Source organism: Podarcis vaucheri (assembly GCF_965113315.1).
Source record: "Podarcis vaucheri genome assembly, chromosome: 7".
Taxonomy (NCBI): domain Eukaryota; kingdom Metazoa; phylum Chordata; class Lepidosauria; order Squamata; family Lacertidae; genus Podarcis; species Podarcis vaucheri.
Genome location: NC_138765.1, coordinates 70,474,385 through 70,484,063, shown reverse-complemented (window position 1 = coordinate 70,484,063; position 9,679 = coordinate 70,474,385). Strand labels below are relative to the sequence as shown.

At 44.8% G+C, this 9,679-nt stretch overlaps 1 protein-coding gene across 1 annotated transcript; it reads left to right on the top strand.

Annotated features, from left to right (window-relative positions):
* The first annotated feature begins 1,091 nt into the window (after nt 1–1,091).
* On the top strand, nt 1,092–6,353 carry LOC309536263 (arylacetamide deacetylase-like 4). The gene is made up of 4 exons (XM_082230299.1): nt 1,092–1,547; nt 2,296–2,512; nt 4,814–4,877; nt 5,527–6,353. The coding sequence occupies exons 1-4, from the start codon at nt 1,371–1,373 to the stop codon at nt 6,299–6,301; spliced, it is 1,233 nt and encodes a 410-aa protein (XP_082086425.1). The 5' UTR covers nt 1,092–1,370; the 3' UTR covers nt 6,302–6,353.
* Nucleotides 6,354–9,679: the final 3,326 nt, after the last annotated feature.

The window sequence follows — 9,679 nt, the reverse complement described above, 5'->3', positions numbered from 1 at the left end:
CCCTGTTTGCCAAGACACTTATTTTCTCTGCTTTCCCCTCATTCACCACAGGGTATCTCTATCTCTCCTACTTCCTCGTTTATCACACACAATGGTACACAATGATAGTCTTAATTTCCTCTCTTAATAAGCAACTTAACTCAAACAAGTATACAATCAAATACCTCATATAGTCAATATCTGTCAGATTGCATTCCATTCATATCAACACCTTGCGTTTCCCCAGACCTCAGTCCCCCTCCTATTCAGTTCACAATCAGCTCTGTCGTTATACACAGCATCACATAGTCGCAAACAATAGGAGAGAAGTAGCAGTTCTAATTCCTCCTCTGTTGCCACGTAGGGAAGGTTACAAAATGTTTTATTCTTTAAAACTCTGCATTATGAATTTACACTGCGCGTCACTGAGTTCCTCACAAATGTACTGAGTTTCATGGGTATTTGAAAAATTGTCCTATATCTCCCAATTAAATTTATTTGTTTAGCTTTATTTTGTCTCTTTAGCCCTTCTAGGAGCTGAGACTCTTTTCCTTCTTGTTACTCAGCAGACGTTCTTTTTAAAACGCTGACTCACGCATACCGATTTTATCCCTTGCGTCATTTTCTCCACTAGCGTCAGGAAGGATTTCCTTAGCTCCCAAATTGTTATAACTCTCCCCCGTACCTCCTTATTATTTTGCTTCTGTTCTGCTTTTTCTTTTGTTTTGGGATGCGGGTGTTTAATCCTCAGCCTCGGAATGCTTTACCGCTTCACCTTTCGGAGCCTGTGGCATCGCTTTGTAGGTCAGAATGGATCCTAGCATTCGTATCTTCAATCCTGCCTCCTTGCCAAACCCTGACAGGTCCGCTGTGCACACAGGAGAGACACCTCTGAACACAGCCAGCCCCCCAGCCCCAAGGATTTAACTCTTTGGGTTATGAGGTTCACTGTTTCCCTAGCGTAACCTCTTTTTGACTCTCAAAGCTCAGGATCTCTCCAGAGAGTTGATTCTGCGCTCCTTCAAATGGCGGCGGTAAAACTCCCACCATTCCTGACTATTGGGTTAAGCTGTGTGGTGATGTTTTGAACTTAGGTCAACAAACACCTGGGGTATGTAAAACAGAAGAGCTTTACGTGGAGCTGGATGGTTCGGTGGCTGGACTTGAAATTCCTGAATAGGGTACCACTAATTGTGCCAACCTGACTCAGGAAATTGTTCCTGGTGTTCTGATGGATATCACATCTACATGGAAGTCTGTGTTCTAATTGTGAAATAGTTCATCAACCAACCTACAACTGGCTGTGTATAGATACCACTGGTGGAGTTAAACAGCCGCAAATGCTGACAGTTTAGGCTCAGTGTTTGCGTCTCACTCTCTGGAACGGAGAAATGGAGCTTCTTCAGAGCCTGCTGCTGGCGTTGATTGGCGTTATAGGGATTCCTTCCCTGTCTCTCCTCTCCTGGGCAATTTACTATGATCTTTCCAGGAGTGAAATTCCACCTGGATTTGACAGTCCATTAAAGCTTCGAGCTCTTCACTGTCTTGCCATAATGGCATTCACTGCGGTAAGTTGGGGACTGAATGAGCCGTTAGTTGAGCCAGCAGGTCCTTCTTATGTTCTTATGGGAAACGTGATTAAAAAATGTATTATTATTATTATTAGAGTTAATAATACTTATCTGTAGGCACCAGGCAAAAACATTTCTATATCTTTTAAAGGTGTTATTGGTTTGCTTTGTTCTTTCATTGTGTATTTTGGGTTTTTATCTTGCATTTTTTTGCTGTGAACAACCATGAGATACTTTCATGAATGGCAGTATATTTATTAAATTAAAATAAATAAATAACAGTTTATATATTTAAGAAATTCATATACTGCTTAATCCAACATGCATAATGAAATCAGTAAAATCAATGAATTCACTTGATGATGTGATGAAGATATTATCACTTTCAATAAGGGCTTCCTTTCAGCCTATAGAAGGACACACATAGAGAGAGAAAGCCATATTTTCTTTATGTCATGATTTCTTCAGGAAAGCACATATTGCCTCATAGGCAAGCAAGGAGATTGTGGATTGTTTCTCCAAAGCTTAGCTTGTTTCCCAGCTTCTTTTGCCTCTGTACCTTGGTGGGTGTTTAGGTTGGGGTGACCAATTCTAAGCTGACCAATTGAAATTAATCGACTTGGCTAACATGGGCTCATTCATTTCCATGGGTCTACTTTAAATAGGACTTATTTGGATACCACCCACTGTGAATAGCTTGCAAATGTGGGCACTATTTTCATGAGACTTTTCCTTTGCCCAACAGGGGAAGTGTCTTGAACTGCTGGGTGTCTGCAGACAGGTTGCCGTTATCCGCTTCCTCATGAATTTCTGGAATCCAAGAGCGGATCCCAGCCTCTCTGCCAAAGATCTGCATTTCGACGGGGTGCCTGTGAGGGTTTATCAGCCCAAAACACCATCTGCTGGCCCAAGGAAAGGATTTGTGTTCTTCCATGGAGGTGCTGGGATGATTGGAAGCATCGGTAAGAGATTAAAGCTGTGAACCTATGAACACTTACCTAGAGGCAAGCCCCACTGAACTCAAGTAAGCCCATGTAGAATCCTAGAAATGGTGTGAAACCTCTATTGTCAAACCTCCAGTCAAAGAGAGCTCGCCACCTCCCAAGGGAGGCGGTTCCCTGTCGAACAACTCTTACCATCAGAAAGGTGTTTCTAATGCTTAGTTGGAATCTGCTTTCTGGGTAGAAGGGCTTCAGATATCATTGGAAGAGAGGTTTACAGGGCTGAAATACAAGAGTGTTGGTGGAAGTTCCTGAAGAGACAAGGGGCACATGTGTGCTTTGGATTTGCATATGTTAATTTATAGAAATGGACCCTCTTGTTGTCATGGCTTCCCAGATCCGACATCTCTAGTTGCCAATGGTCAGGGTTCTGGGGAGCTGCACTCCAGCAAGCAGCCCTGGGGGAGGGACAGATGCCCCCCACTGCTGATACTGACTCATTCTTTTCATAAAATTCATATAACACTTGATTTCATAGAACCTCAAAGAGGTTCACAAACATGTATCTAATAGGTTGCTATTCCTGATTGCTCTGCTTACCAACCCAGCCGCTATCCCACCCCCAGGCACCCCCTCATTTGCACCCGACCAAATCCCACACTCACCCACCACACCCACATGTGCTAATTTATCTGTATACACAGGTCAACTTTCCGAAACCCGTAACCCAAAACTGGACCTACGCCAGTCTCACAAAACCAATCACAATTTTAGAAGTTTGCAAATAGCAGTGCCACTTTCAGAAACACAAAACAACAAACTTGTTATCACAGTTCCCCATATTTCTTGCCATCACGCCCGAGATTTCCCCATGCAGGTGAGCAAAGTGCTGTTGTAGACAGGCTCTCTTTGTGGGCTTCCTGCTGGTTGGCCTGGGCTGGGCTGGCTGGGCCTTTGGCCTAAGCCAGAGTGGCTCTTTCCTATCCCTCAAGGATAACGAAATGAGTGATTGGGAGAACTGGACTCGCACCAGATTTCATCTCAGAAGACCAATTGCAATGTAATATGTTGGCAATTAACAAGTCCCATTCAGTAGCCTTCCATTGCAACAGCCTATAAAGCAGGAACTGCGGGAGGGAGGAAGGCTAGGATTAAGTGACACATGAAGAAATTGGGAGTCAGGAGACTGGTGACACAACCTCTTGCAAGAGCTTGCTATTGCTACAGACATTCATATTTGGGGGAATGGGGGCACCTGTGCCCCTCCAAGATCTTGCTTCCTTGAATACAACTCCCATGCTCCCTCACTTCAACAGCTAGGCAGATTTCTTCTAAGGTGGAGATTTGGGAGGTTCTTATAACAAGTTTGTTTTTCCTATGTCTTAAGATTGAAATAGGTGTGCATATATGAATACAAACAATAATATCTCAATTCAATGAAAGCTTGCAACTCATGGATCTGTGTGTAATGATCTCAGGCAGGCAAACAGCTCTGATAAGAATTAATGAGCCTCTGGAAGATTTATGTACGTTTGTTTACAGTTCAAAATTACAGAGTGTGGCAAACGCCTGTCATTCTCTGATACGAAGTGCTTAGTCTGAGTTTCCGTTTCTCAGACAGCACAAAGGGAAACAAGATATGATCCTTCCCCTTTCCCCCTTACTTAGCATTTTCACCTTCCACTCCAACCTGCTGCGAGTAGAATTTGGGCATCCTCCCCCCTGGCTGTCCAGCGAAGATTCCTCTGAGAGCTCTACTCTAGTATCCTCTTCCAGGAGATCTCCCCCCCCCCACATCCTGAAGCCGCAAACTCCCTGCCTTTGTTACTCTTCCGGCTTCCTAAGACTGAGAAGGAAGGGGGGATAAGTAAACCCACCCTTGCCTTGCCTGAGGCTGCGATCTCTCATTCTCAGAGTCAGCCTCATTCTCAGAATCAGACCACTCCCAAGCGTCTGACCCTGCTGGATCCCCGACACCATGCCCCATATCTCTTAAGTTGAAGATTTGTTGGTGTCTGGGGGAGGTGGGTGGGAGGTTGTAATTTTGTTCAATTTGTTTTTATATGTGAACCTATTTAATTTGCAGTTTGGGAAGCAATTTGTGAACCCAAAGTCAGTCTCTGACGCTTACAACGCAGCTCTCTAGGAATGGGATGTTCACAATGCATAAAAAGGCTTATGTCAGTGAATATTGCATGTACCAATATTGTATGAAAGGGAAGATTACTTTGCAAAACAGCTGTTGTGAAACAGCTTCCTTTCGTTAGGTATATCTTCCACATAATTGCTTCCCAATTTTGAATTTCCCTCCCAACTTGCTAGCATTCTACGAAGATGTCTGCAGCAAGATTGCCAAGGAGACTGATTCAGTGGTTGTGTCTGTTGGGTGAGTAAACACAACACCATGGCCTTTCTTAGGGAAAGAGTGTAGGGGCCCAGCATGCTGCTGTATTTCAGGCTGGCATCCCTGCCATATTCCCTGCAGGAGAAAGAGGCTCCCCATGAAAGCTGTCAACATTCTGTTCTGTGATTGAAAATAAGAGCTTCATGTGCTTAAGACATGAACATGCTCACTTCCGGGGGGGGGGGGGGACTATGAACTGGGCATAAGGCCTTGCACAGCACCGCTAACCAGGGCCTCCAGATCAGTCTCAACTTGGAGACCACCCAACCCAGATCCAGCCTGGGATCAATCTGGGAGTGGGGCTAATGTTCAGTTAGGGCTTTTAAATATATAATCAGGAAGAGACTGGGAAACGCCCCCTGCATCTAAACAGGAGGAGGAGGGAAAGTTGCAAGTGGCAAATGGTCTTCCACCAGCTGGATCCAATCCTGCACGGTTCTGCTTCCCCAGCGTTCCCTACACTCTTTTGTTAGCTGGTAAAGTTGGTTTTTTAAGGGCATAAGCCAGCTGGCTGTCACCCTCATTGTATCGGCTATAACTGATCCAGAAGGCTCTTCTTGTAATCCTATGTGATCATGCGTTTGGAAAAGGTTCTGGAAGCTTACCTCTTTGCTTCTGTTTTATTCTGCAGCTACCGCCTGTCTCCTGAGCATCTTCCTCCCGCTCAGTACAAGGACTGCCATGCTGCTACCATACACTTAATTCAAAATGCAGTTTCCCATGGGGTGGATCCTTCCAAGATTATCGTTGGTGGGGACAGTGCGGGGGGCAATTATGCTACTGCTGTTGCCCAGAAATTGGTGGAGAGATCAGACCTTCCAAAACTACGGGCTCAAGTGCTGATCTATGGGAAATTCCAGGCTATAGACTTCAACCTGCCTTCCTATCAGCAGAACAGCTCAATGCCCCCCTTGTTCCGGGAAGATGTTGCTTACTTTGGAATGAAGTGTATTGGCAAGGACACTTCTTTGGCAGGGCAGCTGCTGAAGGGCTCTCACGTGCCAGATTCAATGAGACTGAAATATGGGAAGTGGGTGAGTCCAGACAACCTTCCAGAGAGATTTAAGGAGAGAGGCTACAAACAAGTCCCACTTGCTCCTTATGAACCTGAAGTCTATAGGCAATTGCGAGAGATATTGGAACCTGATATTTCTTGCCTCTTTGCTGAGGACTCTGTCATCCAGAAGCTTCCTGAAACCCTATTGGTGAGCTGCGAGTACGACGTAGTACGAGACGACGTACTGCTGTACAAGAAACGTCTGGAGGACAATGGAGTGAAAGTTAGTTGGTTCCATGTTGAGAATGGGTTTCATGGGATGATAAACTTCTTCAAAGGATTCATCTTTGCATTCCCTGCTGCAGTTGAATTAATGGACAGCATTGTAGACTTTGTCAAAGACGTATGAGAGGAAATATCTTGAATTTGTGAGCCATTCATAAAGAGGGGAGAATCTGCCAGTGTCAGCTTCTGATAGTTTCTCATTTTTCCAATCTTCTGTTCAGTTCTTCACAATTCTGTAGAAATATGTGGGTTTTTGGGGCAGCGGGGAATTCCTCATGAAAATTCATCAGCAGTTTAATGTGAAATTTTCCTAAGCAACATGTTTACTTTGTATGGATTACAAGCAATTTGCTCTATTATATTACATTTCTATATTATATTCACTAATATATGCATTTTATGAACATTTCCTCTTACATTTTCCTTTTAGTACACATTCGTTGGCTGGAGATCTGCACTGCTAATGCTGTTCTAGGCTGAATCAACAGAATTATAGTGTCCTGATCAAGAGAAGTAATAGTTCCATTCCATTTTGCCTAGACCAGGAGAACTGTGTCCAGTTAGGGGCGCTACAAATTAATTAGGATAATTGATAAGCTGGAATTTGTGCAGAGGAAGGAGATTGGACTGATCAAGGGTCTGGAGACCAAGGTGGCAGCAAACACTACAAAAAACTCAGTAGAGGCAATTAGAATAGATCTATGATTTGATCAACTTTCGAAGATTCCTCTGCTTAAAAAATATATCAAAGGAAAACCTATTAGTTCACATATTTTATCAATTCTGTCCTTTGTATTGATGTAAACCTCCAAAAATGGGCCACCTCGGGTCACCAGAACTGTCTGGTGACTAGTAGCATGGTCTTATGCTGCCCAAAATCCCCGGCTGTGGAGTTGTCATGGAGCTGCCTAAGAATTTTGGCCCTCAATGCCTCTCCTGGTGCATACCATGCCCCTTTGTAGTACAAGAGCCCTCCTTTTTCCTCAACCCCCCCCCATTTCCCCCTTTCCATCGCTGAGCTTCCTAATTTAGTCTGAGCAAACTCATCGTGTCTGGTGAGCCCAACCAATTCTTGCTCCCCTACCAGTGCTCCCTCACACGACCATCGGTCTTCTGGGAACATGTGCTGGGCCACACAAGGTCCTTCCCCTTCCATAGACTCAGGTTTTCTGGAAAGTACATCCGTCCTCACATCCCCCCCCCCGGAAAGTATTGTATCTCAAAGTGATACTGTGAGAACGTCTGTGACCACCGGACCTGTCTCTGGTTGAGCACACATGCTGTCTGCCAGTATTCCAAGTTCTTCTGGTCCGTTCAGACCTGGATCTGGTGCTGCACCCCAATCAAAAAGCGTCTCCACTGCCTAAAGGCCGCATAAATGGCTAGCAATTCTTTGTCATAAATAGTGTAGTTTTGCTCTGAGTTGCTCAGTTTCATGGAGAAAAACGCACAAGGTCTTCAGTCCTCCCCTGACCCTTGTTGCAAGAGTACTGCTCCGATGGTGCGGTCTGAAGCGTCCATCTCCACTCTCAGTGGCTTCCCCAGATCCACGTGCAGGAGCTGCTCCTCAGAGGCGAAAGCCTTCTTTAACCTTTCAAAGCACTGCTGCACTCCCTTGGTCCACGCAAAGTTCTTCTTGCCACTGAGACAAGCTGTTATGGGTGCTGTCAAGTGAGCAAAGTTCTTGATGAACTTCCTGTAGAAGTTGCTGAAACCTAGGAACCTCAGCACATCCTTCTTTGTTTTGGGACTCTTCCATTACAGCACTGCTTTCACCTTCTCCGGCTCCATGGCCAGCCCCTTGTCTGACAGTCGGTACCCCAGGAACTCCACTTCTCGAGCATGGAATTGGCATTTCTCCAGCTTGATCTACAACTGATGCTTCTTCAAACTCTCTAGCACCTGCCTGACGTCTTTCACGTGCTGTGCTTCATTTTCAGAGAAGATCAAAACGTCCTCCAAAAAGGCCACCCAATTCTTATACAGCAGGGGCCCCAACACGTGGTGCATAAAGGCTTGAAAGCAGGCGGATCCCGATTGCAATCCAAACGGCATGATGAGATACTCAAACGCCCCCAGGGTGCAGAACATGGTCATCTTCCATTCGTCCCCTCTCTCACTCTAGTCAGATTGTATGCTCCCCTTAGGTCCAGTTTGGTATATTTTTCCCCTGCCTCACACGCGTCAAAACATCGTCAATTCTGGGCATGGGGAAGGCTACGGGTACAGTTACCTTGTTCAAGAGGCGATAATCCACTTGAAGGCCATGCTGATTCGTCGTTTTCTTTTCCACAACGAATACTGGGCTCCCCCCTACGCCTCTGAACACAGACAGACCCCCAGCCCCTAGCATAACCTTGCTTTTGCCCTAGCGTAACCTCTTTTTGCCTCTCAAAGCTCACGACCTCTCTGGAGAGTTGATATTGCACTCCTTCAAATGGCGGTGGTAAAACTGGAAGTTCAAAGCCCATGATTTGAATATCCAGGGTTTGGGTAGGAATGGGACTCATGTCGGAAGCCTTGGAAATCTTGCGCCAGGAAGTGCGCACAAGTCCTCTTCCACCTTGGACTAGAACTCCCACCATTCCTGACTATTGGGTTAAGCTCGGTGGGGATGTTTGGAACTTCAGTCAACAAACACCCAGGGTATGTAAAACTGAAAAGCTTTACATGGAGCTGGATAGTTCGGTGGCTGGACTTGAAATTCCTAAATAGGGTACCACTAATTTTGCCACTGTCAAGACCCATAAAATTGTTCTTGGTATTCTGATGGATATCACATCTACATGGAAGTCTGTGTTGTAATTGGGAAATAGTTCATCAGCCAACCTACAACCCGCTGTGTATAGATACCACTGGTGGAGTTAAACAGCAGCAAATGCTGACAGTTTAGGCTCAGTGTTTGTGTCTCACTCTTTGGAACGGAGAAATGGAGCTTTTCCAGAACCTCCTGCTGGGGTTGAATGGAGTTATAGGGATTCCTTCCCTGTCTCTCCTCTCCTGGGCAATTTACTATGATGTTTCCAGGTGTGTAATTTCACCTGGATTTGACAGTCCATTGAAGCTTCGAGGTCTTCACTGTCTTACCATAATGCCATTCACTGTGTAAGTTGGGGACTGGATGAGCTGTTAGCTGAGCCAGCAGGTCCTTTTTATGTTCTTATGGGAAAGGTGATTAAGAAATGTATTATTATTATTATTATTATTATTATTATTATTATTATTATTATTATTAGAGTTAATAATACGTATCTATATGCACCAGGCAAATACATTTCTATATATTTTAAAGGTGTTATTGGTATGCTTTGTTCTTGCTTTCATTGTGTATTTTGGATTTTTATCTTGTATTTTTTTGCTGTGAACCACCATGAGATACTTTCATGAAGGGCAGTACAGTGGTACCTCGGGTTAAGTACTTAATTCGTTCTGAAGGTCCGTTCTTAACCTGAAACTGTTCTTAACCTGAAGCACCACTTTAGCTAATGGGGCCTCCAGCTGC

What these genes read in the sequence shown, in the direction of transcription:
- LOC309536263 (XM_082230299.1), top strand. Translation starts at nt 1,371, where the DNA reads ATGGAGCTTCTTCAGAGCCTGCTGCTGGCGTTGATTGGCGTTATAGGG. An exon ending in TGGGATGATTGGAAGCATCG is followed by an intron (nt 2,513 to 4,813) that starts GTAAGAGATTAA and finishes CCAACTTGCTAG; the next exon opens with CATTCTACGAAGATGTCTGC. An exon ending in TCAGTGGTTGTGTCTGTTGG is followed by an intron (nt 4,878 to 5,526) that starts GTGAGTAAACAC and finishes TTTATTCTGCAG; the next exon opens with CTACCGCCTGTCTCCTGAGC.